Source organism: Amblyraja radiata, chromosome 14 (genome assembly GCF_010909765.2).
Source record: "Amblyraja radiata isolate CabotCenter1 chromosome 14, sAmbRad1.1.pri, whole genome shotgun sequence".
NCBI lineage: Eukaryota > Metazoa > Chordata > Chondrichthyes > Rajiformes > Rajidae > Amblyraja > Amblyraja radiata.
The window spans coordinates 17,796,634-17,824,580 of record NC_045969.1 but is presented as its reverse complement, the minus strand read 5'-3'; the positions used below and the strand labels follow the sequence as shown (position 1 = coordinate 17,824,580).

Genomic DNA, 27,947 nt, shown 5'->3' with positions numbered 1-27,947 from the left:
ATGCTGTGGCGGGCCGTCTCGGAGCGGAGACAGCGTTCTGGCTTTCGGCGGCGGCGACATCACCACGGAGGTCCACTGGACTGGAGGGCGGCATCTCCGGCCTGGATCGATCGCCTCAGCGCAGAGGGAGAACAAGGAGGGAAGAGACGGAGACTAAGACTTTGCCTCCATCACAGTGAGGATGTGCTTGGTGAACTCACTGTGGTGGATGTTTAATTTGTGTTTATTGTACATTTTGTTTTTATTGGTTCTGTGTATGACTGCAGGCAACATAATTTCGTTCAGACCGAAAGGTCTGGATGACAATAAAGGAATCTAATTCTAATGTGGTTAGTCTTTCTCCATGGTGTGATTAACACATTCCTTTGAATAAATCAAGAGATTAAACCATTACCCTGATTTAAAGGGCAAATATTTACTTTCCATTATCAACAAGGTGCTGTCTTGTGAGACTACTTCCTGCTTCTTGATTTTTGCTTCTGCTCCTTTTAAACATTGTCTCAAAATCCACCTTTTGCTGTATTCTTGGGCTTTGACTATTTGTTTGGATTTCTTGCAACCGCCCTACACATTGCTGTATTTTTATGTAATGTGCTGTTTGCGTTTTAACTTTGGTGTATATCTACGTGATGAGAAAGTATATAAAAAGAAAGAACTGCAGATGTTGTCATTATACTTTCAAGTTCAAGTGAGTTTATTGTCATGTGTCCCTGTATAGGGTGATTTCACGAAAGGTCACTGGAGCGTAGATCCGCATCCACGTGACCGAAAATTTTAACTGGGGGACAAGCGTCACTTCCGGTACATGTTAGTGAATGGGAAAACACGCACTTTCACACCCATTAAAAACATCGAAAACGGCCAGGTTTTGAGCTGCAATTAACTGTGCCAGTCGGGGTGACCGTGAGGCACAGCTACCTAAATTTACAGTTTAAAAAAAAAGATAGAAACTAAGGTAAATACCAGAGGGAGCTGAAGGGGCAAAATAAGCGGAAGTTGATAGCAGACATTTTTCGTGGAGATTTAAAGATCCAAAATATCGGGAATTATCGCGTTTGCTCGCTGCATTTCATCAAAAGTAAGGCATTATTGGCTGTTATCTTTATTCATTTGTTAGATGAAAAGTATTAAAAGTTGGAAATCCTTCAGTAAAATTGCAAAATCGCCCATGGTTCTCGGGTGGGTTTTAACATGCAAAATGAACACGCTTCTGAAGCTACATTCACCATTTAAATATCCGTGAATCATAAATGCGTCTTGAAATAAATTTTACTCAGATGCAAGCTAAGGAATGGTATATAAAAATCAGGACATTTTTTGGCTAATAATAAAATGTCCTGATTTTGTCAAATGAACAGCTGACAATTATACCATTCCTTAGCTTGCATCTGAGTAAAATTTATTTCAAGACGCATTTATGATTCACGGATATTTAAATGGTGAATGTAGCTTCAGAAGCGTGTTCATTTTGCATGTTAAAACCCACCCGAGAACCATGGGCGATTTTGCAATTTTACTGAAGGATTTCTAACTATTAATACTTTTCATCTAACAAATGAATAAAGATAACAAAGCCAATAATGCCTTACTTTTGATGAAATGCAGCGAGCAAACGCGATAATTCCCGATATTTTGGATCTTTAAATCTCCACTAAAAATGTCCGCTATCAACTTCCGCTTATTTTGCCCCTTCAGCTCCCTCTTGTATTTACCTTAGTTTCTATCTTTTTTTTTTTTACTGTAAATTTAGGTAGCTGTGCCTCACGGTCACCCCGACTGGCACAGTTAATTGCAGCTCAAAACCTGGCTGTTTTCGATGTTTTTAACGGGTGTGAAAGTGCGTGTTTTCCCATTCACTAACATGTACCGGAAGTGACGCTTGTCCCCCAGTTAAAATTTTCGGTCACGTAGGTGCGGATCTACGCTCCAGTGACCTTTCGTGAAATCACCCTATAGGACAATGAAATTCTTGCTTTGCTTCAGCACACAGAACATAGTAGGCATTTACTACAAAACAGATAAGTGTGTCCATATACCATAATATAAATATATACACACATGAATAAATAAACTGATAAAGTGCAAATAACAGAAAATGGGTTATTAATAATCAGAGTTTTGTCCGAGCCAGGTTTAATAGCCTGATGGCTGTGGGGAAGCAGCTATTCCTGAACCTGGTTAATGGTTCACTTTCTCAGTGAACGTGGTATACCTCCTTTTATCTGAGTTCTGTTTTGTTTGTCACGTGTGCTGAGTTACAGTGAAATGCTTTTGTTGCGTGCTATCCAGCCAGCAGAAAGACAATACATGATTACAATCGAGCTATTTACAGTGTACAGATACATGATGGTTCCCGCACATGTGGCTCTTCTATGTTCCGTAGTTCTGCTCTTGCTCCCTCTCTCCCCAGACGATACTAGGACAGTATTCCCCTGGTCTTCATCTTTCACCCCACTAGCCTCCCTATCCAACACATCATTCGACATTTCTGTCACCAACATAATCCCAACACTAATCGCAACTTTCCATCCCCACTGCTTTCTGCCTTCTGTAACTCATTGGTCCACTTATTCCTTCCCAGCCAAACCACCCTGTCCCCAGATACTTTCCCCTGCAACACCTGTCCTTATACCTCCTCCCTTGACTCCAGCCAAGAACCCCAACAGTCCTTCGAGGTGAGACAGAGGTTCACATGCACCTCCTCCAACTTCAGCCAGTGTTCCTGTTGTGGGCTCCTGTGCATTGGCAGTACAAAGCGTAGTTTTGGCGATTGTTTCACTGAACACCTATGTTTGGTCCACCAAGATCTACTGGATCTCTTGGTTGCTAACCTTAATAACCCCCCCTTCCCATTCCCACACTAACCTTTCTGTATTGGGCCTCCTCCATTGCCAGACTCGAGCCACATGCAAATTGGAGGAACAGCACCTTGTATTTCGCTTGGATTGCTTACAACCCAGTGGTATGAACGTTGGGTTCTCTCATTTTGGGTAACTTCTAGAAACACTCTTTTTCCTTCTTTCCCTCCACCCCCCCACCTGCCTTCTCCCCCCCCCCCCCCCCCCCCCCCCCCCCCCCTTCTTCCACGGTCCGTAGTGATGTATCCATCTTGGTACCACACTGTCCCTAGACAACTTCACAACTATTAATGTTAATTCAAAAATAGAAAATTACAGCACTAGGCAGATCAGGTAGCACGAGTAGGAAGAGGAATGTTGACTATTCGAGTCCGGGATGATGAACAGGTGATGGAGGGCAGGCCAAGGGAGAACAAACCCAAGTGTAGAGGCGAGTGGGGGATGAGCTGATGGAACCAGGTGTGGGAGGTCTACTTTCCTATTCCCTTCCACCCCCTCCCCCCCCCCCCCCTCATTTGCCCAAGATTGCAAATGCTTTCTCTTCCATTAAGCCCAAGGTTTTGACTCCAAACTTAAATGTCAAACATATAGTTTAAACTATATCTGATAGCACTTATCTTCTGGCTTCCGTCTCCAAGTCCCTCCACCTGACCATATCTGCCCACCATTCCTCTCACCTCGCCTATCTGATGTATCTTGCATCTCCAGAAGTCAACTAGATTTTAAATAGAGGGGGGCAGAGAACATAAGGAATGTCCTTCTGTGATAGGGTGCAGCCCAGAGTTTAATTTTAGTTTTATTATTATTGCCACGTGTGCCAAGATAGAGTGGAAAGCTGTCTTGTTGCGTGCTATCCAGTCAGGGAAAAGACCATAAATGTTTACAATCAAGCTGTCCACAGTTTACAGATACGGGATAAATGGAAACATGTTTAATGCAGACTAAAGAACACTAAAGCCTGATTAAAGGTAGTTTGAAGATCTCCAATGCGGTAGATTGATGATCAAGACCATCCAATTAATGGCTACTTTGATAAACCAAAGTGTAAAAAAAAATGTGAAACTAATTGTGAGCACTACTTTGGGGTGAGGAGAAAATAGTTACCTGAAATTGTTAAATTAAATATTAAGTTCTGATAGCAGTAAAGTGACACAAGAAAAAGGAGCAGGAATAGGCTGCCTGTCCCCTATAGTGAATCCTGTAGTGCCATTTGATGTGTTTGTTGATGCTGATTCTCCTAGGGTATTGACTCCTCTTCTGTTCCACTTTTCACATAGACCTTTAATTCCTCAGATTTGTCTATCCCCTCCTTGGATGACTTGAAAGGTAGGATGCTGCTCCTGGAGCTCAATTGGTTATCATTGGAGCAAGAGTGAAGGTCAAAGATATAGCTCGGAATGGTGTTGAGTGGAGAATGAAACTATTAATAGACACAAAACGCTGGAGTAACTCAGCGGGACAGGCAGATCCCTGGAGAGAAGGAATGGAGAATTGAAAGAAGGGTCAGTCTGAAGAAAGGACTCGACCCAAAACATCACCCATTCCTTCTCTCCAGAGATGCTGCCCTATACCTCTGAGTTACTCAAGCATTTGTGTCTTTTTTTGGTTTAAACCAGCATCTGCAGTTCCTTCCTACACATGAAAACTATGCATAGTTTTTCTCATTTTGCTATAGTTTAGACATCTTTGGTACTATTTGTACCAAAGACCATGGCTTTTAAGGCAAATCATGAACATAGCATCATAAAAATAAGCTGCACGGTATTCGATGGAACAATTGTCTCTTGAATACTTTAGCTGCTGAACCATGAGATTTTATCCCTTTTAAACTCATGATCTGTGCATGCATGTGCAATTACTTCTGTAACTTGCAAAAGATAATGTAGAAACAAGGCACCGCAGATGCTGGTTTACACAAAAGGAAATTGATGTAGAAAATTGTGAAAATTATTTTAAAAAACAGATTGTAATATGTTTAACCCTAGAGCTTGTGCACTGGGAAAGCACGATGGGAAAATAGGCCAACAAAGTGGAACTTAAGGATGTTAGGGGAGGCAATAAATAGATTTATCGGGTGTAAATTCACCATGTAACAGGAGGCAGGAGATTAAAATATGATTTCTCTTTTGGAATAGATCTAGTAAACAAAAAGCACTTTATATTTTGCCTGTTACAGTGCTATTGTCCCTGTAAAGAAGATAAATGTCTGCGAGATAATTATCTCAACTCCACTTCTTCCCACCCTGCTTCCTGCAGAGACTGTCCCCATCTCCCAATTCCTCTGTCTGCACCGCATCTGCGCCAAAGATAATGTGTTCCATACCACGACATCCGAGATATCCTCATTCTTTAGGGAACAGGGTTCCCCTCCCATCATAGATGAGACCCTCACTCATGTCTCCACGGTACCCTGCAGCTCCGCCCTTGCTCCCCCTCCCCCTAGTGGCAACAGAGAAAGAGTCCCCCAAGTCTTTAACTTTTACCACATCAGCTGTCGCATGCAACACATAATCCTCCAACATTTTCACCACCTCCAATGGAATCCTGACATTAGTCACATCTTTCCATCTCCACCCCTCTCCGCCCTCTGCAGAGACCATTCTCTCGGCAACTCCCTGGTTAACTCATCCCTTCCCCTGCAACCGCAGGAGATGCAACACCTGTCGCTATACCTCCTTCCTCGACTGTGTCCAGGGACCCCAACAGTCCTTTCAGGTTAGGCAGAGGTTCACTTGCACCTCCTCCAACCTCAACTACGTTGTTCAATATGTGGACTCTTTACATCGGCTAGACAAAACGCAGACTGAGCAATCGTTTCGCAGAACACCTTCGTTCAGACCGCCTGGACCTACCTGATTTCCCAGTTGCAAAACACTTTAATTCTTCTTCTCATTCCCACACTGACCTTTCTGTCCTAGGTCTCCTCCATTGTCAGAGTGAGGCTAAATGCAAATTGGAGGAACAGCACCTCGTATTTCGCTTGGGCAGCTTGGTGGTATGACTATTGATTTCTCTAACTTCAAATAACCACAGCATTCCCTCTCTCCATCTCCCCCCCCCCCCCCCCACCTAAGTCGCACCAGCTTCCCGTTTGCTAACACAGCTAACAATGGCCCGTTTCCTTTATCATTGTTAGTTTTTTTGCATAGGTTTCATTTATTGTTTATCTCTCTACATCGTCTATATCTCTCTTTCCCCCTGACTAGTTTGAAGAAGGGTATCGTCCCGAAACATCACCCATTCCTTCTCTCCTGAGATGCTGCCTGTTACACCAGCTTTTTGTGTCTATCTTCGGTTTAAACCAGCATCTGCAATTCCATCCTACATAAATGGGTACAAGCATTGTCTATCTTTTTTTTTTTTTTGTTAAATCTACAGCGGAAAGGGTGTTACTTTTATGGATGGTGCATGAGTGTCATGTTTCTGCATCACTCATGTTGCAAACCTTATTTCCTAGTGGTGTTTACGGTAGGAATTTCGCCTTGCTTCTGCCGTTTGCTGGAGTGAAGAAGACAGAGGATGTTGAAGCAACGTAAGTCGTCTAAGTAGCCCACATATTTTTTTTTAAATGATTAAAATCATTGAATACGCATGTCTTCGGAGAAGTAATATTCTAGATTTTCAAATCGGAGCATGCAACAACATAGTAGAATGAATGCTAATTGCATGGAAGTGTGTAAAGGAAAAGGACTGATTTTTGATCGATCATTCAAGAGCAATGGACTTGCTATTGACTGGGAATTGATTCAAAAATAATACACCAAAATGCGATAATCTGACACATTGGGACTTTGGTTCCATCAGCAAAGTTTCCACATATTGAATGCAATTTCTATTCATTTCATAGAAACATAGGAAATAGGTGCCAGCGGAGGCCATTCGGCCGTTTGAGCCAGCACCACCATTCATTGTGATCATGGCTGATTCATTGTGATCATTTCCTGACGCATTTTAATTTAACAATTTCTCCTGAGTGAGATACTGAACTATCAGGATTTCCAAATAGTTCTAATTATTAGTTATACTGTAGCCTGAGTAATGGAGTGATTGAAAATAAACCATCCTTTAAGCTTTACCTTAAAAAAAAACAGAAGTTATAAAACCCTTTGCTTATTTCCAAATATTAGATTAAGAAAAGGATGATTTTTGAGCTAAAGATTGAGAGCTTTGTATCTAAGATGGGGAATCTCTATCTTCAGGTTTACATAAGAGGTGTAGAATGTACAAACTCTGTAGAGGCAATGATTCAATGGTCCTTTATTGTCACGTGTACCATTTAAGGTACAGTCAAATTTGATTTGCCATACAGTCATACTAGAAAAAAGCAACAAGATGCACAATTACATAAAAGTTAAACATCTACTAAAGCGGCTCCCTCACATTCCTCACTGTGATGGAAGGCAATAAAGTCTTATCTTATTTCCTTCTTATTCTCCCACGGACGGGGCAGTCGAACCATCTGCAGTTGGGGCAATCGAAGCTCCCACAGCCGGCGATCGAAACTCCCGCGTCGGGGTGATCGAAGCTCCCGAGATCGGGGCGATCGAAGCTCCTGCTGTTGGAGCTCCCGAAGTCGGTACCTAACCAAGGGACCACAAGCTCCACAGTTAAGTCTGCAGGCTCCCGCCATTGGAGCTCCCGAAGTCGGTCCCTAACCAAGGGACCACAAGCTCCACAGTGTTGAGTCCGCAGGCTCCAGCGGTTGGAGCTCCCAAAGTCGATCGCCAGCAAGAGGCCATCAGCTCCTCGATGTTAGGCCGCAGCGTGGACGGAGATATGATACGGAAAATAATCGTATCTCCGTCGAGCATTTTAAAAGGTTTCCCCCAACCCCACCCCCCACATAAAGATATACGAAAACATACATTTAACAACATACTAAAAACAACAAAGAAAGAAAAGGACAAGACAGACTGTTGGCGAAGCTGCCATTGTATGGCGCCACCGGGTGGACAAGCACCCGTAGTCAGGATCGAACTCTGGTCCCTGGTGCTGCATCACCGTGCCGTCCCTTGGGACACACTTTTTATTTTAAAGCCATGTTTTGTATATAATTTACCAATGGGACCTGGCCTGCTTAAACCTGTGGTTTCAGAAGAGAGATTCTGCAAAAAATATGATTTGTACGGCATTTTGAGCCGCCTTCTTTCAGGAGCTGCCACTTGATGCGATCTGTGCAAGGAAGTGAAGACTATCTGTTACCATTGGACAAGGTTAACTATGGACTGGATAATGAATGGGGTATCGCGTTGTACTTGCTATACCTAGCAGCAGGAATTGATACTTAGCAACCAAACATTGGAAACCCTGTTGTGTGGGACATTGATATTGGATTCTTCCCTTACCCCATAAACATAACAGCAATCTAGAGCTTTCCTGGTGTACATTGTGCTTTGAAGAAATTGTCATATAGTTGTAGCTTGCTAACATCCATGAAAAGTACCAAAAATCTGTACTTGAGTTTTTGGTTTTAGAGACCCAGCGTGCCTCCCCGATGCACTAGTTCGATTCTACGCACTGGAGACAATTTACAGAAGTCAATTAACCTAAATACCTGCACATATACGGAATGCAGGAGGAAACCGGGGCACTCAGAGAAAATCCTTGAGGTGAGAGGGAGAAAGTACAATCTCTGTGCAGGCAGCACCCGAATCAAACCCAGGTCTCTGGTGCAAAGGCAGCAATTCTACCGCTGTGCCAGTGTCACCCCTGTATTTCTGTCGCTTGGCTTTTATGATTAGTTCTCTAATGTTCTCTAAACATAGGTACTAGGCCTATCTGTTATTCACTTTCTTTTCTCATTCACACTCATACACAGCTGGAACTACAACTCCAATCTTGTTTCCATATAATTTCCTTTAATTTTCTTCGCTTTCTATCTTTTCCAAACTTGGCTTGTTCTTTAAATGTCATTCTTTGTTTCTACTAACTGGATTTTTTTATTTCCCTTGCCCATCTGCTTTCATTCAACTAGAGATTATGCTGACCATAATTTTGTGATACTAAATCTTCATCTAATGAAAATGAGCTTTTGCTGTTTCTTCTTTTAAAAACCTGTTTTGTAATTGAAATCCTTATACACACCAAGCTATTCATTAAAATATATTTTCAATATTGCTTCGCAGTGAAATTACACTTGGAAACGAAAATCTTGATTTTTATCTTTGCCATTGTGAAGGTTCTCGGCATTGTGTATAGGAATTGCCATAAACGTTGTCCAATTTAATATCAATAGCAGAATTTAATATCATCTTTTGTAAATATCTGCATATCCTTTCATAGCAACAGAATTGTAATTCCAGGTGACGGTGCACGAATGGCAAGATATTTTCAAGCCATGAGTTGTGTGAATTGGAAGGGAATGTGTAGATAATGGCGGTCCTGTTTACTCTTAATCTGTGTTTTCTATTCTTGAGGCTACATTTCATATAATAGGAAATGTTTGATCCTTTGCATTCATGCTTATTTGTGTACCAAGAAATTACATTCAGTGTGGTCTTCCAGCAGTTACTGCTAACCCATAAGGGGGAAAAAAAGTGCCTTGATTTAACGTGTTGTTGAACGTGAGGGGAATGTCATTCCCATCAACAGTCCTTTCCTTGAAAGGCATCACATGGAATGGGGGAGGGGAAGGAGAGGGTGGAGTAGAAGCATTACATAAAGTATCTGAAGTTTTTGACATGGGGCAAACTCAATCTCATTTTCTAAGCTAAATGAATGCTTCTGACATTTAAACTATTATAGACAAAAATGCTGGAGAAACTCAGCGGGTGAGGCAGCAATAGATCAAAGGAATAAGTGAAGTTTCGGGTCGCGACCCTTCTTCAGAAAAACTCATCCTCTGAGTTTCTCCAGCATTTTTGTCTACCTTCGATTTTTCCAGCATCTGCAGTTCTTCCTTAATCATTTAAACTATTATAGATTTATTTTAGTTTTAAAATGTACGTTTTTTTTAATAAACCAAAGTTTAATTGTATCTAGTCTGCACTACTCTCCTTCATTGAAACAATGGAGAAACTCTCCTTGCCCCTGGTCTTTCTTTGGTAGCAAAAACAGGAAGGAAGATTATTATCTAAATTGTGTCAAATTGGGGTAAAGGGGAAGTACAATGCGATCTGGGAGTCCTTGTTCATCAGTCAATGAAAGTAAGCATGCAGGTACAGCAGGCAGTGAAGAAAGCGAATAGCATGTTGGCCTTCATAACAGGAGGAGTTCAGTGTAGGAGCAAAGAGGTCCTTCTGCAGTTGTCCAGGGCCCTAGTGAGACCACACCTGGAGTATTGTGTGCAGTTTTGGTCTCCAAATTTGAGGAAGGACATTGAGGGAGTGCAGCGTAGGTTCACAAGGTTAATTCCCGGGATGGTGGGATTGTCATATGCTGAGAGGGCCATGTGTGTATAATATATATACCCCCATATCCCCTTCCCCCCCCCCCCCCCCCCCCCTCTCTCCCCTCTCTCTCTTCCCCTCCTCTCTCCCCCCTTCCCCCCCTCTCTTTCCCCTCATCTCTCTCCCCCCTTCTCCCCCCCCTCTCTCTCCCTCCCCCTCCCCCCACTTGGTCCAGTATACATATATATAAAATAGGTGCAGGACTAGGCCATTCGGCCCTATGGGTCAGCACTGCCATTTAATATGATCATGGCTGATCATCCAAAATCAGTACCCCGTTCCTGCTTTTTCCCCATATCCCTTGATTCCGTTAGCCCTAAGAGCTGATCTGCTGATCTAAGAAATTGCTGATCTGCGTGATTCCTCGCTGGACTCTATATATTTGTGTTAAATACAAAAGCAATCGGCTGCAACTGATAATTATGAATACATTTTGGCAGTTATGTGGGTAAATAAGAACTGTTGAGGCATTGGGATTGGAATGTAATCACTTATAATTTTCCAGGAGATTAGTAGATTTGCATGCGTTTTTACATTTTGCTTTCTAAGTGAAGTATGATTTTCTTATTGCCCAGAAAGCTGCTGTTCTTCTATCGTTGCATTGTGTGTGTTTTATTTTGTTCTTGCTGAGCCTAAATGATGGTATAAATGGAAAACTAACAAGGTTTAGTTGTTTGATTATTTTTTGTTTTTGTTTCAGTAAATCTGAAAGCAAGAACCCATTCTTGTGTTCTTCAGACATCGGACACAAAAGTTGGCCAGCAAATGCGTTGGCCAAGCCAGAAACCCTGCCGTTTGGGACATTGAGCACAGGTAATATTGAGAGACATAGATCACTGTTATAGTTCTGTCATTTGTTTTGAGAGGGAAAAACAAGATTGGTACAGGCCACAGATTGTCAACTTTGACAATTATACAATTATTTATTGTCATTTGAACCTCAAATGAAGTTCAAACGAAATTTTGTTTCTGCAGTCATACAACAAGAAAAGAACCAAGACACACAACCAACACAATTTACACAAACATCTGTTACAGTGAATCTCCTCCTCACTTTGATGGAAGACAAAGTCTTGTCTCTCCCCTGTGTTCCATTCTTCTCCCGATGTTAAAGCCCCCGGCGGGCGATGGCAAGTCCCGCGGCCGTTAAAGCCGCACCGGGCGATATAAGGCCCCGCTCCGGGTCATCTTCAACTCGGGCAGGAGAAGTCGCCGTTGCGGGAGCTCCAAAAAGCGGTCTCCCACCAGGGACCCGCGAGCTCCCGATGTCACCGTCCACCGGACCTGCGGCTGGAGCCTCCGAGCTCCGGAGTCGGGTCACAGCCGCGCGTCACCACAGCTCTCCACGCTCCGAAGCCGGCCAGCCCCACGATAGTAAGTCCGCAGGCTCCGTGACTTGAGCCCCCAGGTCGTTCCGGTTGGAGGCCGCTCCACGGTGCTAGGCCTCAACGACAATGGAGACCCGACAGGGAAAAGGTCAGGTCACCCGTACAGGGAAGAGATTAAAAGTTTCTCTCCCCCCCCCCCCCCCCCGCCCTCCACATATACACAGCTAAAAACAATATAAAAACCACAACAAACTACATTCAATGGGACCAAAAAAAAAAAAAGACAGACGGACTGCAGTGGCCGCTGCAACGTCGGTCGCGCCGCCTACACAATTAGAAAAGCTATAAATATTTGAAAATTGGAGACACAAGGAACTGCAGATGCTAAAATATTGCATAGAAAATGCATAACATTGCACAGGTGGAACAAAACATAGCCCAACATAATTGTGGTATATTGTTACAAAGATAACATGATGTTTAGAACAAAAAAAAATGAAATCATAGAACACTAAAACCGTGTATAGGTTGGAGCTAAACTTTATCATTGGTGCTCAAGTTAACATTGTTGTGTCTGTGGAGAAATATAGCACTAATGTTCATCAGATTACTTTGGTTTACTAAATAGATATACAGGTGCACAACCTTTTATCCGAAAGCCTTGGGACCAGACACTTTTCGTAATTCAGAATTTGTCGGTCTTCGGAATGGAAATTTTTTAGCGTAGATTTTAATGGCTGGCTCAGTGGTAGAGTGCTCGGCTCATATCCGCAAGGTCGCGAGTTTGCGCCTTGATCCCGGCAGTAAACTCGGTCGCGAGTTTGAGTCTTCAATGTAGTTTTTTCTTGCAGAATAAATGTTTGTATGAAATGCAGTGTAGGAGAGGTGTACTGACTGTGTGGGCAGAACTTTGGAAGTGATTGCCCACCAGTCTAAAAAGCCGCTGTGTCTCCCTGGGATAGCAGGGGGCGATCAAACAGCACAATACCCCCCTCCCCCCAACTCCAGAGGAATCCGCTCCCCGATGGGCCGCTACTGAGACAAGTGGCAGTTTGCCCACAGCCCGAGCTGCGCCCCCTCATCCACCACCCCAAGAACAAGACGTACCTTGCACACCATCAGCTTCTGCCCCTACGTGTTCCTCTGGAGTTGGAGTGGGGCTGGGCTGGAGTTGCTGCTGGCTGTGGGTCTCTGGGATCTCCGTGCTTGCAGTGGGCCTGGGGGTCGGTGTCCCGTTGGTCCTGACGTCTCCGGTCACCCCCCTGGACTGGAGCTGAGACTGGAAACTGTACCGCCCTTGCCCCCTCCCTCTGCAACTGCAAACAATCCCACACTCCTGCAAGGGCGGTACGGTTCCCGGAGGATGGCAGGTGGCCGGAGACGTCAAGACCAACAGGAACCCGCTCCCCGATGGGCCCCTACGACGCCCCGAGCTGCGCCCTGTCATCCGCAACCCAGGTTCCTCTGTAGTTGGAGCGGGGCTGGGCTGGGCTGCTGTTGGCTGTGGGTCTCTGGGATCTCCGTGCTTGCAGTGGGCCTGGGGGTCGGTGTCCCGATGAGGGGGCGCAGCTCGGGGAACGGTTTCTGGTGGTCCTGATGTCTCCGGCCAGTTTGCAGTTTTCCTCTGGAGTTGGAACGGGGCTGGGCTGCTGCTGGCTGTGGGTCTCTGGGATCTCCGTGCTTGCAGTGGGCCTGGGGGTCGGTGTCCCGTTGGTCCTGACGTCTCCGGTGACTGGCACGGTCCTGCTGCAATCGCCGACGTGAAGACAGTGCAAAGCCCCCGCGCCGGTGCAATGGGCGGGGAGCTGGAGAGGGGAGGGAAGGGGTCACACACATGGCCGGGAAGCAGAGGGGTGTAGGTGGGGTGAAACTGAAGCGAGCGGCAATCTGCTGCTGCCTGCCCCGCTGAGTTAAAAAGTTCCTACGCAAGACTCACGAAACACTGTGTATCGTGAGTCTACCGTGGGAACTTTTTAACTCAGCGGGCAGGCAGCAGCATATTGTCAATTATTAACCCTCCCGCGCAATATTCCCTCACCTTCTCTTTTATGAATGGGGATTTAGTTCCCCTTTCTTCGAGGACCGACCGGAGGTTCCGTTGTCACCTCTGCGGGCCGCCCTCGGTGAACGTTTTCAAGGACCTTTCTTCAAGGACCGAAAAAATGGCCGCTATTCGGAGGTTTTCGTTATTTGGATCTTCGGATAAAAGGTTGTGCACCTGTACTTCTATCTCCTTTTTATATTCTGCTGCATTTAATTTCATTGTTGCTGGCCTTGCTTGAGGATGCCTTGGGTGACCTAAGGCAGCACACTGAAGGCTGAATGCTTCTTCCAATTTTTTGACGTCATTTTTCCTTTATTTGTTTTCTAGAAAGATATTTCAAAACAATTCTTGAAAATTTGGAGACCTGTGATCTTCCACATCAGTTGAAGAAGTGGGTGAACTTGCACTGTGTAACTTTTATTTTGATGACATTGTTTCCAATTTAACTTCAGATTATATATAGATAAAAATTGTAATCATATCAAATAATAATGTGGTTCAATGGTGCTTTTATTGTCAAATGTGTGAAGTGCAAATGCACTGTGAAATTATTTTCTTACAAACAGCCCCAGTAGAATTTTGCCGTACCCAAGCACATCCCGGATTAGCAAATAATACAGAAATAGTCTACCCATCCTGTATGCAAGAGGTGCCTTGTTTTGGCACCAATTTCGGAGTCCAGTCCACGCTCTAGGTATTATGAGTGATGCCAATTCCGGGCAAGCCCAAGACTGCTGCAGGCCTCCAACTGTCTCCTTCCTTGGACATTTGGATCGACCATTGAACCCACAAGCCTCTCCTCCCCCATCCACCTTTGTTCCCTGGATGCGCCTCCCGCAACTGAACTCGAGGGCGCAGTAGACCGGACCTTGGTTCCCTCTGCTCTCCCAATTGGCCTTGCTGCTCACCAGTCTCTCATCTTCGGGGTATGAGCACGGGTCAGTTCAGCAGATTCCCCCTTCCAGGCTGCAGTGTGCTGGATTCTCCGAGCAGGGGCTGGCTCAACAAGGCCCCCTGTAGGCCGTGGTCTGCCGGGTCTTGTGTTTGGCCACGGGGGACCAGCAGTCAACAGAATGTTGCCATTCTGATGTGGAAAAGGGTAGAGGTCCCTTCATGGGAGTTAGGGGTGTGTAGTTGGGGGAATGGAAGAATAGGAAGAGGTGGTGGCAGAGTAGCACTAGAACATTAAAAAGTAAAAGCCATGGTCATTCTGCTCCCTGTACTTGTTTTACTGTTACTGTTCAATAAATTGATTGCTGATCTTTTAGCTTGATACCAATTTGATCATTGTTCGTGAATGCCCTCGGTAACTGAGCCTCCACAGCCCTTTTGGACAGAAATGTTTTAATATCTCATATGCTGTGTGAGAAAAAATTCTATTCATCTTAATCACGAATGGCTAATGTTTTATTTTATTTACCATGTCCCTTGGTTTTAAATATCCCAACCAGATGTATTATGCATTCTCCCTCCCCATGTAACCTACCACCACTGGAATCAACCTGAAAGAAAGTGCTGGAGTAACTCTGCGGGTCAGGCAGCATTCCTGGAGAACATGGATAGGTGACGTTTCAGATCTGGTCCTTATTCAGACTGCTGAGTTAATCAATCATTCTGTGTTTTTCTTTTTTGTACAACTGAGTTACTCCGGCACTTTGTCTTTTTTGTAAGCGTGCAACTGCAGTTCCTTGTTTCTACACCAGAAATGTAGTTTTTAATGCCGCTTTCCTTTCTTTAATAGCTTATCTTGTCTGCGTTGTATTGTCATTGGCAATGGGGCAGTACTTCGAAATAGGACCTTGGGGAAAAAAATAAACTCCTACGATATTGTCATCAGGTACTTTTGTTTGGTTAAACATTGCCATATGTAACAAATTGCTTAGTTTAATTGACGCCACTGGATTTTGTTCTCAAGCTTAATAATCAGATTTCTCATTTAAAAGTACAGCTATTTAAAAGTACACTATGCTAGATGATATTGTTTTCTAATAGTATAAATACAATTCCCAATGCTCCAAAAATTACTTATTCTTTTCAAGGTGCATATCCCAATTTTACTAATTGCACGTATTCCTGTTATCCTTGGGAACATTGCTGACTTTCAGCATTTTAATTGTTATCCTTTTTGTACAAAATACATAGCTTTTTTAGTTTAAGAGGTTCTAGTTAATTTTGGGTTCCTGTAAATCATAATGCTGAGATCAACAATCTTTGGAAGTGTCTACAATTGTACAAACTGCAATTGTGTTGTGCGTTGATAATGCTTTTTGAAAACGAACTGAGTTTTCTGCATGAGTGCCTCTTGTACCATGCAAAATTTAATGGAACAACATCTTAAAAGGCATTTGCAAGGTGATAGCACCTTGTTTTTATGTCCAAGAATGGCTTGGTGCTCTGTGAGATGAAGAATTAAGAGGAGACCGAAGGCATGGATAAAGAAAGGGGACTCTGGGAAGTTTAATAACCAGGAGCAGGAAATTAAACAAATTGATTTTGTTTTGGGCAGTTCTAGTGGAAGAAATGAATGAATAGTTAAGCCCCTGTTCCACTTTCACAACCTAATTGGCGACCTCTGCGTAACTTCGTAACTCTTCCTCATGCTCGTGAGTGGTCTCCGCGTACTCGTGGCCTCAAGTAGGTCGCGGTGTTTTGTCCAGCCTGAAAAAAAATGTCCACGAGCTTAAAAAAAAGGTCAGCATGGAAAAAATTGATACTTTTTACTCGTAAGTAGGTCGTATTAGGTCGTGATGGTAGTCGTGGGTCGGTAACTGGGAGAAAAAAAATGCAAACATGACATTTTATCATGTGATTTTTTTTCCACTCGTAGCTAGTCGTAGTTGGTCTTGGGTGTGGCGGACTGAGGTCGCGGGGGTCGTAGGAGGTCGCAGACATAGTCGTAGGAGGGCGCAGACATAGTCGTAGGAGGTTGTAGACATAGTCGTAGGAGCTCTTTTACTTTAGCGAGTCAACACGACCTTGACATTTCTTTCAACTCATCTAGGGTCTTCTAAACTCGTGGATTAGGTCGTCCAAGTGGGGCAGGCCCTTTAGGAGGTGATTCAGACTCTGAAAAGCATGATAATTCTGAAATATTTGCTGTTTCTCAGAGGTGGTTTAGTTTATTGTCACGTGTACCGAGGCACAATTAAAAGGTTTTGTTGTGTGCTATCGGAATTAATCATTAGTGAGGGAGACACATTTGGATTTTAGTATATTGCAAGAATTGAAATGAAGGTGAGTATTGTCCTTAAGTAGAGATAGCAATTTTGGCATATAAACACATGTGAGGGTTGTGGACAATATCAAGGTTATAGCCACACTGGTTTGAGAAGTTTGTATAATTGAGCAAAGGACATGAGGTAGATATATCCCATGGTGCAATCATTCTACAAGATGCATAATAATTCTGTATATGAGAAATGAACATATGAACATGAACTCATGAACATATCTGAAAACGCAGTAGCTATGTTAAATTATATCGTCATGTTGGATGTGCTTAGAAGCCATTGGATGTACAACAATGGTGATGTTTTGCATCATACAATTTGTGATGCTGCATATACAGTGCACACTCTGGATACTGGAGACTAAATCAGAGAGAAAAGTACCATTCGCTTGCAAGAATGAATATTTATTGAGTAAAATCATTGTCAGATAAGTCTTGAAGATTAAGGGGAACAATGTAGCCATTCTTAACCTAAGGATTGTGTATAATGCAGATGTAATTCATTTTTAATTGAGGGCGCTGAATAGAGGTTGCTGGAATGAGCTAATTATGAACGTTGTTTTGTAACTTATCTGTGAGGTGGTTTGCAGTAGTCATTAGTAATTGACATGTAGCCAATCAAAATGGTAACCTGAAAGCTAATAGACAAGATGTACAGCATGATATGTTTACTTGTAGGAAATGAGATCTGAACTAAGTTTTGGAATATAAGGTGCACTTTGAAGATATGCTCCGCTTATTGGTCATGCTGACTTTTTTAAATTAAATGCTGTGCATCAGCCATATTATTAAATCTCATTGAAGAAATCTTCAGTTTATTTGCTGGTCATTAGAATGTGCAAGGGGACTTCAGGATGGGAGAGATGATTTTGAACCATTGCTACTGTTATTAATTTGCCTCATTGTTCCTTTTCTGATTCATTTAAGATTAAACAATGGCCCTGTGATTGGATACGAAAATGATGTTGGGAATAAAACAACATTTCGATTGTGTTACCCAGAATCTGTTTTTATCGATCGTGATGACAGCACGACAATGGTTTTTGTTCCCTTTAAGACTGTGGATTTGCGATGGTTAAAAGAAGTGCTCTTAAAGAAGAGAGTGGTGAGTTTGCTAAAATTGTCCATTTAAAAGAATAATATTTCATCTCTGATCCAACTGGTTTCCATCATAGGGCTCCCTTACTTATTTGCATGAACATAGCCATGGGTCGTAAATACTGTGACACACAAAAATCAGATTTTTCTTGCGTTAATATGATGCCCTTTTTTAACTTCTAGCCTCGTTGCCACGTGAACTGTTTTTTTTCCTTCTTGTAACCCCCCCACCCAGAGTTCTTGACCCCTGTGGTGATGTTGTGAATGGTCCTTAATTACTTTCCCCATTCCTTTTAAGTTCTGCTAAAATCGTCCTGCCACCTCATTCCAACATTCGAATTGGGAGAATCGCAGACAACATTTTAGAAGAGTCTAGATAAGCGCTTAAATCATCCAGGTTGGAAGATGGGATTACTGTGAATGGGTGTCTACTGTTTGATGTGGATATTGTGGGCTGAATGGCCTGTTTTCATGCTCTTCAATACAAACTTCCACCTCTACAACCTCTTCTCCATCCACCCTTAAATATTCTGTTGATTTAAAGAGCTGTGATCATTTCTCATGGGACTAACCTATTTCTACCTATCCCGATGGTGCAATGACCCTAATTATAGCACCTTCATGTTGTTTTCTATTTGTTGCACAGTGTTAACAACATTTTCTCCATCTCTCTATATTAATTCAATCTTCCAGCCGTCAACAGAGTTGGCTGCACCATCCTTCAGCAATGCTTTCCAGCTCAATAGCATTGGTTTCCCATTCTGTACTCCTCGACTCCCTTGTAGTTTACATGTCTGTCAGACTGCTTTGGATGTATACAGTGACTCCAACTCCACAGTTTTCTGGGGTAAAGAACTCCAAAGATTGTGACTCTCAAACTATAAATTCCTTCTCACCTCCATCTGAAATTGGTAGCACTTTACTTTGAAACCATGCTGCTTTATCTTAGATACTGCAGAGGAATAACATCCTTTTCTGCATCCATCTTGTCAGTCCCCTTCAGAATCTACAGCAGAAAAGTGCAGGTCATGCAGCATATGTGGATGCTGAGGGGTCCCAACCCAAACATCACCTGTCCATTCCCTCCACAGATGCTACCTGACCCACTGAGTTCCTCCAGCACTTTCCGTTAAAACGCCTAATGACTTGCTGTAACTGCATGCTAACTTTATATTTTGAGTCCCGTAGATGCCTTTAGCATCATAATTTGTAGTCTTGTGTTCTCTGCCTTCAACAATGAATATCCTCAAATGTTTTCCATTGTTTAGCATCTGCCAACTTCTTGCTCACTATGCTAACCCATCTTTCCATCGTTACCAGATTTGCCTATGATAAACTCTTTCCGTTCACTCAACTCATTAATATAGATGGGGTCAAGGAGAGAGCGTTCACCTCGCGGCCCTGTTTCCACCACTCCTTCCACCACCACGCACAAGAAGCGACAAGACAGACACCATTGTGCAGATGCCGAGAAGTGTGTTCAGCTCTGGCTGAACAACTTCTAATCTTGTGTGTGGACTCGATAAGAAGAAGATTAATATAGATGATAAATATTGGAGGGTCTAGCATTCATCTCTGGTAGCCCATCCATTACTGATTGTCATTCTGATAACCAAGTTATGCCTACTATTTACTGTTCATTACCCATTCTCCCATTCACCCTATGCGTTTAGTTTAGAGATACAGTGCAGAAACGGGCCCTTCGGCCCACCGAGTCCGCACCGACCAATGATCCTGACATATTAACACTACCCTACACACTCTAGGGACAAGCCAATTAACCTACAAACCTCTACGTCTTTGGAGTGTGGGAGGAAACCAAAGATCTCTGAGAAAACTCACGCAGTCACGGAGAGAACGTACAAACTCTGTACAGACAGCCCCCCCTCAACATCTGGCTAGGTTCCTGCATGCCTCTGCCAATGTAATTCAAAACTCTTCTGGCAAATTGAATCCCAGTCCTTTGATCATTCTTTGAAGGTCTGAAGAAGGGTCCCGACCCAAAACGCCACCTGTCCATTTTCTCTAGAGATGCTGCCTGACCCGCTGAGTTACCCCAGCATTTTCTAATCATTGACGGACTACTCACTGGGAATAGATACCAATCCACAATTTTGTTGCTACTGAAATACTCAACAATTCATATAAAAAATGTGCTGTACGCAGCATTGAGTAACTTAAAATCTATCTTTTTTTTGTAGTTGCTTGTTGAAAATGTGGTTTGTTTAGTTTAGAGGTATAGCCCTTCAGCCCATTGAGTCTGCGCCAACCAATGATCACCCGTGCACTAGTTCTATTCTACACACTGGGTTCAATTAACCTACCAACATGTACGTCTATGGAATGTGGGAGGAAACTGGAACACCTGGAGGAAACCCACACGATCACGGGGAGAATGTACAAACTTCGTACAAACAGCGCCCGTAGTCTGGCACGATAAGGCAGCAACTCTCCCGCTGTGCCACCTGTTAGATAGAGAATAACTGAATCTGACCCTTGCATAGATGTTGCTGAATTCACTGATAACAAAAAAGTTGACCTTGTCACTGATTAAGGTGAATGAATTGAACGCTGTAATGTAAATTTAACATGAGTATACTTTGTGATTTTGATTACAGTCCTTGCGAGGCTTCTGGAAGAAACCACCGTTGGAACTTATTTACAAGAAAGCTCAAGTTAGGGTACTAAACCCTTCTGTTGTTCAGAAAGCAGCTTTTGAGTTGCTGCATCTTCCGAAAGTTGTTGCATGGCCAAAGGTAGATATGCTCTGTTTTCCTTCCAACTCCTCTTTGTTCTGCATGAAATTCTAGAGGAGAGTGAGATTGGAATGTCTGTAGCAAATTATTAAAGTTGGACATTCTGAGCACTGTCGAATGTTGGAAACTAAAATGACTTCAAAAGATCATTATTTCCCTTGCGTAAAGTAGAATTTTGTTTTGATTTAATGATTGAATGCAAAGGTGGGTGAATATAATGTTAATTATACCATTACAGCTATTTCTCTGGCACAGCCTCTGGTAACAGGAATGCCAAATGAAATGGCTTCCCTTCCTCAAAAGAATATCCACTCTCCCAATGTTAAATCTTTTTTGTTTGTGCATGAACCTCAACTTTGAGCATGTTGCTTACTTAATTAAACTTATAAGAACCCCCAAAAGTAAAACATAATTTGTTTGTTGGTAAGCTCTGTCAATTTTAAAGTTGGCACTGTAGGGAGCAACTTTGTTGTTCAGCCCATGATAATCCATAGCAGAATTGGATCAAAAATCCATTTCACTCCTTTGTTGACATTTGAAGTGCCTAGAAATTCATTCCCAGGTGGCAGTGTTAAATGTATTGTGTGGCTGTGCTTTCTGCTCTGCTTCTGAAGTTTGGTTTCATCTTGCTCGAGCAAATATTTTATCCGGCAAACATCATTCTATGGTAAGGCTCATGTTTTCTATTAATTCTACTATGATACATATTAGATTTATTGTTTCTGGCAGCCTCCTCAATATCCAACAACTGGGATCATTGCATTATCGATGGCACTTACCATGTGTGATGAAGTTCATGTAGCTGGCTTCAAATATGATGCTAAGAATCGTAATGGCACTTTACATTATTACGGCAATGAAACCATGTCAACCATGGAAAAGGTAGGTCCCTGAATAGAACAAGTTTTGTTGTAGCTTTTGGAAACAGCTAATAATAAGATTGATGCACAGGATATTTTAGTAGTGGAAACAATGGGGGAATAGAATATTTTCTACCTTTTGCAACTGCTGCAGAGATCTCGGAGGTTAGCAAATGTGATATACAGTATATTATTTGCGTTGGAACTAAGACATGGCTGTAGTCTGGGATTGCTGTGTCCATGTAAGCACTCTTTATAAAATTACATAAAGTAGTTATACAGAAAAGTCTAGCTTGTAAATTACATAAATATGCAGAATAATCTTGCAATATTTGCTTTTTATTTTCCTTGACAAAATTTATATGTTTAAAGCAATCTCATAAAACATGGAATAGTAACAACACAGGAACACCATGTGTTAATCTAAACGTTTCCCATCTGTCTGCGCAAGGTCCATATCCCTCAATTTCCCTCCTTCAATGTCATATCTTTCAGAATCAAACAATTTCTTTGTTTACATTGAAATGCCATGAAGAGTGGGTCACAAGCGGCTGAGGCTTTTTCTACCACTAACTACTAAAAACATCAATGCGATGGAGATCAATTAATTTGTTTTTGTTCAGACAGATAGGGAGATACAGCATGGAAACAGGGCCTTCGGTCCACCTAGTCCACATGCACTTGCATTTTTTAAGCTAATGCTGGGGTGAAATGGAAAAATAAATTGGAAATACAAGTCCACTTGCGTTTCATTATGTACAAAGGGCATATTATATCAAAGATGGGGGCCAATAGCAATCCTTTTATACATTTTTTTAAGATGAGATGCTCTACTAAAATGAAAGCCTTCTACCTGGAAAAAAAAAAAGCAAAGTTGAGCATGGGTAATTTTGAGTCCAATCAAGCAGTTAGTTGTACCATTTTTAGTTTATGTATTATAGATGAAAATGTTATGAAATATCATACAATCAAATATGTTGGACTATCATGTTTTAACATGATATTAATTGCACTGTTGAATTTGCAGACGCAGTATCATAACATTACTGCTGAACAAATGCTTCTGAACAAGTTGAAATTATCAAATAGGATTTTTGATTTGACTGGATCTTTTTGAAAGGAGCGTCGACATTGAGATCTTTACAACACTGTTATGATATCAATATTAACGGAACCACAGCCACTCCTTTTGTCTGAGCTTCCTTCACCTGTATGGGAACACAAAGCACTAATGTTTGGATCACTGAAAAAAATCTGGCACAGGTGACTGAAACAATTCCTTGTGGAAAAGTGGGAGCTGCAAGTACTCTGAGGTATTGAGGTTCACTGTCATGGACTATGTAACAATAGATGTCAGAAGGTTTATTCGTTGACAAAAATTGTTGTGGTTGAAGGAGGGTTTTTGCTTTTGAAAATCTCATTTTAAAAAGATTTAATTAACCAGCACATTGCCTTTGTTTTTGTAAATGAAAGAATATATGTATTTTGTTTGATTGCTGATTATGTGAAGTTGTAATTTTGATTTGAATATTATCTGCTCAGGACTGAGGCACGGTAAATTTATTTTGTGATTCCAAGCAAAATTCTCGAGCAAAGTTATTTTGTAATCACTCTTATAGTTAAGTTAAATTGTAATAAACGTTTTAATAGATTTATAATGCGGATAAAATGGTGAATGTTTCAAATAATTAATAAATGTTTGAATTTTCCTGGAAGAAAATTATCTATTAGCAATTTACCTAACACTTTGCAAAGCTAGCGAACATGTGAAGTTCATTCATGTTTCTCTTTACTGTTGCAAGCTGCTTTTGAGATGTATATATTTTTTGTTCTCTTTGTTATTGGCATTGTTCTGTAAATTGCTCTAATTCCATTCTGAATTTTGTAGACTCACCTGCTAAGTAATGGCAACATTTCTGCCTTAAATTTGAAAATGTTAGTCCAATTATTTGTCGTTTCATTTTGTATAAAAATAAGTTTCAATGAAGATTTGGAGTTGTCGCAGTCCTTTTATCAATTACTAAGGACATGTGCATCCAGTTAACTGCTCTGCATCGTACTGTCAATTATATATTTAAAAAACTGGAGTTTCAAAATAGACATTCAATTCTGAGTTTTGTCAAAGGAGAATATAATTAAGTGGATAGAAGAAAACGGTCAATGACATGTTCAAAACCTGGGTATCTCTGGCTGTTGACCACTCAAAGTGTATAAACAGTGCAGAGAATGATTTTTTTTTAAAAACCCTCAAATCCATACAGCAAGAACATGCCAAAAGCTGTAAAATGCCAGCAAAATCATTCCAAATGTTGTTCCAAGTGCTGACGTAACTCAATGGGTCAGGCAGCATCTCTGGAGAAATAGGATGGCTGATGTCTTGGGTCAGTATCCTTCAGATTCAAAGTGTGAGCGGTGTGTGTTTGGGCGCACACACACACACACACGCACGCGCGCAGTGTCCCGGTATGTCTGCAGGCGAACAATGTGTAGAACGGTATCTTCAGGTAATGAGTTTAAAAAGTTACCCAATGACAAATGGAAAACTTGCCTGTAAGTCTTATAAATTGTAAATTTTAGTATTTACACTGCTTCATTCATGTTCCTATATTGTGGAGATTGTCATGTGAGTTAAGTACAATTAAAGGCTCGCATGCTCATTTATTCAAACAATACACAACATAGAATTGTTATAATTAACTAAATGTGGTCTTGGAGGAAAAAACTGGGGGGAAAAAACAAATTACAAAATCATAATTAGAAATGACATGATCCATAGTGATTGTTGCTGGTGGAGGATAAGGTCGATTAAAGAACCTAATGGTTTGTTTAGTTTAGAGATACAGCCCGGAAACAGGCCCTTCGACCCATCGAGTCCGCACCGACCAGTGACCCCTGCATGTTAATACTATCCTACACACAAGGGACTATTTTACACTTTACACCAAGCCAATTGTCCTTCATACCTGGTCAAGTTTATTTGTCACATACACATACAAGATGTGCAGTGAAATGAAAGTGGCAATGTCTGCGGATTGTGCAAAAAACTACAGAACATAAGAGAACAAAATCAGTATTTACATGTTAGAAAATCCCCCAGCAATTTAAAAAAGACACAACTCAACAGTAAATTGGTACAGTAAATTAGTCCCTGGTGAGATAAGTTTACAATCCTAATGGCCTGTGGGAAGAAACTCCGGCTCATCCTCTCTGTTTTCACAGCGGAGGCGTTTGCCTGACTCTAGCAGCAGGAACAATCTGTTGCTGGGGCGGTAGGGGTCCCCCTTAATGTTGCTGGCTCTGGATCTGCACTTTCTGATGTATAGTTCCTGCAGGGGGGGCGAGTGTAGTTCCCATAGTGCGTTCGGCCGAATGCACTACTCTCTGCAGAGCCTTCTTATCCTGAGCAGAGCAGTTCCCAAACCAGATTGTGATGTTGCCGTACAAGATGCTTTCTACAGCCCTCGAGTAGAAGCACTGAAGGATCCTCAGAGAAACTCTGAATTTCCTGAGGTGGTAAAGGCACGGCATTTCCTTACTCACCAGTAAGTACCTGTACGTCTTTGGAATGTGGGAGGAAGTCGAAAACCTACGCGGTCCCCGGAAGAACATGCAAACACGGTACAGATAGCGCCCGTAGTCGGGATCGATCCCGTGTCTCTGGTGCTGAAAGTGCTGTAAGGAACAACTCTACCACTGCGCCACTGTGCCGCCATGTTGGAAAGTAATTGTTCATGAACCAGGTGGTGTAGGTCTGGCAGTCAGAAGAGAACATGGACTGAATGGTGGGGATTCTAAATGGTAGATGCTGCTGCCTTGAGCCAGGACCTCTGTCCACTCCTCTGCAGCCTTTTGCATTCTTGTGCTTTAGAACTGCTCAACCAGGCCTTGATGCAACCAGTCAGGATACTTTCTACAGTCCATCAATTAAATGTAATTGGAATTATTGTGACAATTATTGGTGGCTCAGCGGTAAAGTTGCTGTCTTACAGTGCCACAGACCTGGGTTCGAGCCTGAGTACGGGTGCTGTCTGTATGGAGTTTGTACATTCTCCCCGTGCCCTGTGTAGGTTTTCTCCGGGTGCTCCGGTTTCCTCTCACACTCCAAAGATGCGCAGCTTTATGGCTTATTGGCTTCGGCAAAATTGTAAGTTGTCCCTAGTGTTTGTACGATAGAATTAGTGTGTGGGGATCACTGGTCGGTATGGAGTTGATGGTCCGAAGGGCCTGTTTAAGCGCTGTATCTCGAAACTAAAGTAGGGGAATATGCCAGTCAAGCCTTACACATCACGGCCCTTTAAAATCACCACCGTTTAAACAGCACATTTGGAAGAAATAACCTTTTTAAACGCTCAAGGTTATACTTTGGTGCTGAATTCTTTTTTGCAGTAGAATCTCTGCACTGAGCCTCAAATCCATAAGCATGTGCCTCTGGTGCTACCATTTTGCCCGATAGTTGTGATTTGCTGTAATGTATTCATACTTTTCTATAGAGTGATGCAGCGGTAGAGTTGCTGCCTTACAGCGCTTGCAACACCAGAGTCCCGGGCTCGATCCCGACTACGGGTGCTGTCTGTATGGAGTTTGTACGTTCTCCCCATGACCACGTGGGTTTTCTCTGAGATCTTCAGTTTCTTCCCACACTCCAAAGACGTACTGGTATGTAGGTTAATTGGCTTGGAGTATGTGTAAAAGAATTGTCCCTAGTACGTGCAGGATAGTGTTCATGTGTGAGGTTCGCCAGTCAACGTGGACTCGGTGGGCCAAAGGGCCTGTTTCCGCTTTGTATCTCTAAACTAAAAGAAACCTTTGTGTTCTCACAACTTCCAAGGTCACTTCACCTCTTTTAGAATATTACTGTACAATCCAGCTCATGTTATCCTGTGTTTTTTATCTGATACTTAATGGCATAGCAGGTCATTGTATCAGGTAGGATCATTGCCAGCTCCTATGTGAGCAATCCCTTTGGTCCTCTCAATTTCTAACAGTGGTTTGTGTACAATCTTACCTTTAAAGATATTCAAAATTATTATTTTTCTGGTTATCTGTTTATTCAGTATACATTATTCTTGTTATTTTCATTACCTAACAATACCTTAATTAATGCTATTGCTAAATATACATAGGTTGTTCTGAGGAAAATAATACTGAAAATTGTTCTCAAGGCTGGCATTATGCTACAAGTAAATTGGAATGAAACCATCTTGTTACCCTGTGAAAGTGAGGTTAGTGAAATTGTTTCAATGACTATAAAATCATTTGTATATATTGAATGCAAAAGTGGGCTTATCATGAATGCTGAGTGCATTCTTCCAATCTTCCGCTTTATACAATATCAAAATGGTTTTGGAAAGCAAAAGAGAATAAGAACTTTGAAAGAGAAGTTGCATTGGACACGGTGATCAAAACAAGTAAAGGGGCAAGTTAAAAGCTCAACTTGGAAGTGTGATGGGTGATCTTGATCAGAAAAGTTAACTGAAGGTAAGTTAGATGTTGGAAAGCCATGGACTCATCCAGGTCGAGTTCAAAAGTCAAAAGTCCTTATTTTTGTGGAAGCATTCATTTTGTAGGCAGTTGCACAGTGAAATAACATTGGGAGGTCCATTAAGGAAGTCAGTAGCAATTGTGGGTAGAATAGAAGGGACATTTGGAAGGTTTGTGCATTGCCTCAGATTCACCCATCATTATTGATCATGTTTCGCGTGCAGAAATCAAGGAATTACCTGATTTAAAATATCCAGCCTCAAAACAATAGGATTTCTTCAATTTCTATACTTCCAATTTATTTGAGAGGGTATGCTAGTTTGTGCTACACCATGGAAAGGTTTGAATGCTAGTGCACTGTCTTCAGGAGCAGTTTTCAAATCACCTCTAACTCAATTCAGGATTCTAATCAAGGCCTATGTGTAAAGATATTTACACTATTCAGATGTCTTCCCTGCCACCAACAGATCCTTTTTTAAGTTGCATTTGAAATAACATTACTTGAAATAAGATTCTTCTCAAGTGAAGCTGAAAATAATTAATTTTATTTAACACAATAATTCCTAATTTGGTACAAAATCATTTTGATAATGCAGAACAAGCATTTTATATGGGGATAAAGGAGTTTGTTCCACTACATTCAATGGTGATGCAATTGATCCAAAATGAAACCTAATTTGAGAATGACATTCACTATAATGAACCATCTAAACATTTTTAAAACTAATTGTTCAATTTACAGCCCCTCGATGCAATAGAAGGCTTGGTTTTGGATTAGGTTATGGAGAGAGGTGACTCGTTTCTCTTCACTCTCCAGTAACACCTTGCCCCTGAGGGCCTTGAGTTTGGAACACCGGTGGATGAGAATGTGACGCAATATGTTATTGCACTATTGTATATACCTG

General features: G+C 42.0%; 1 protein-coding gene across 9 annotated transcripts in view; it reads left to right on the top strand.

Moving 5' to 3' along the window:
• Positions 1–27,947, top strand: part of st3gal6 (ST3 beta-galactoside alpha-2,3-sialyltransferase 6) — a 74,383-nt gene that overhangs the window by 44,935 nt on the left and 1,501 nt on the right. For 3 of the 9 annotated variants that reach the window (XR_004413963.1, XR_004413961.1, XR_004413962.1), the window contains exons 3-11: positions 6,316–6,390; positions 10,947–11,059; positions 13,946–14,009; positions 15,360–15,455; positions 17,775–17,952; positions 20,564–20,701; positions 21,431–21,583; positions 22,589–22,874; positions 26,685–26,783. Coding sequence is in view for 3 of the 9 variants with exons in the window: in XM_033032652.1 (XP_032888543.1) it covers positions 6,316–6,390; positions 10,947–11,059; positions 13,946–14,009; positions 15,360–15,455; positions 17,775–17,952; positions 20,564–20,701; positions 21,431–21,583; positions 22,589–22,678 (907 nt within the window). In the remaining 6 variants the exon portion in view is untranslated. Of the gene's footprint in view, positions 1–6,315; positions 6,391–10,946; positions 11,060–13,945; positions 14,010–15,359; positions 15,456–17,774; positions 17,953–20,563; positions 20,702–21,430; positions 21,584–22,588; positions 23,549–26,684; positions 26,784–27,947 lie in introns of those variants that run through there. The other 6 variants (XR_004413966.1, XR_004413964.1, XR_004413965.1 and 3 more) reach the window with 3 other exon arrangements.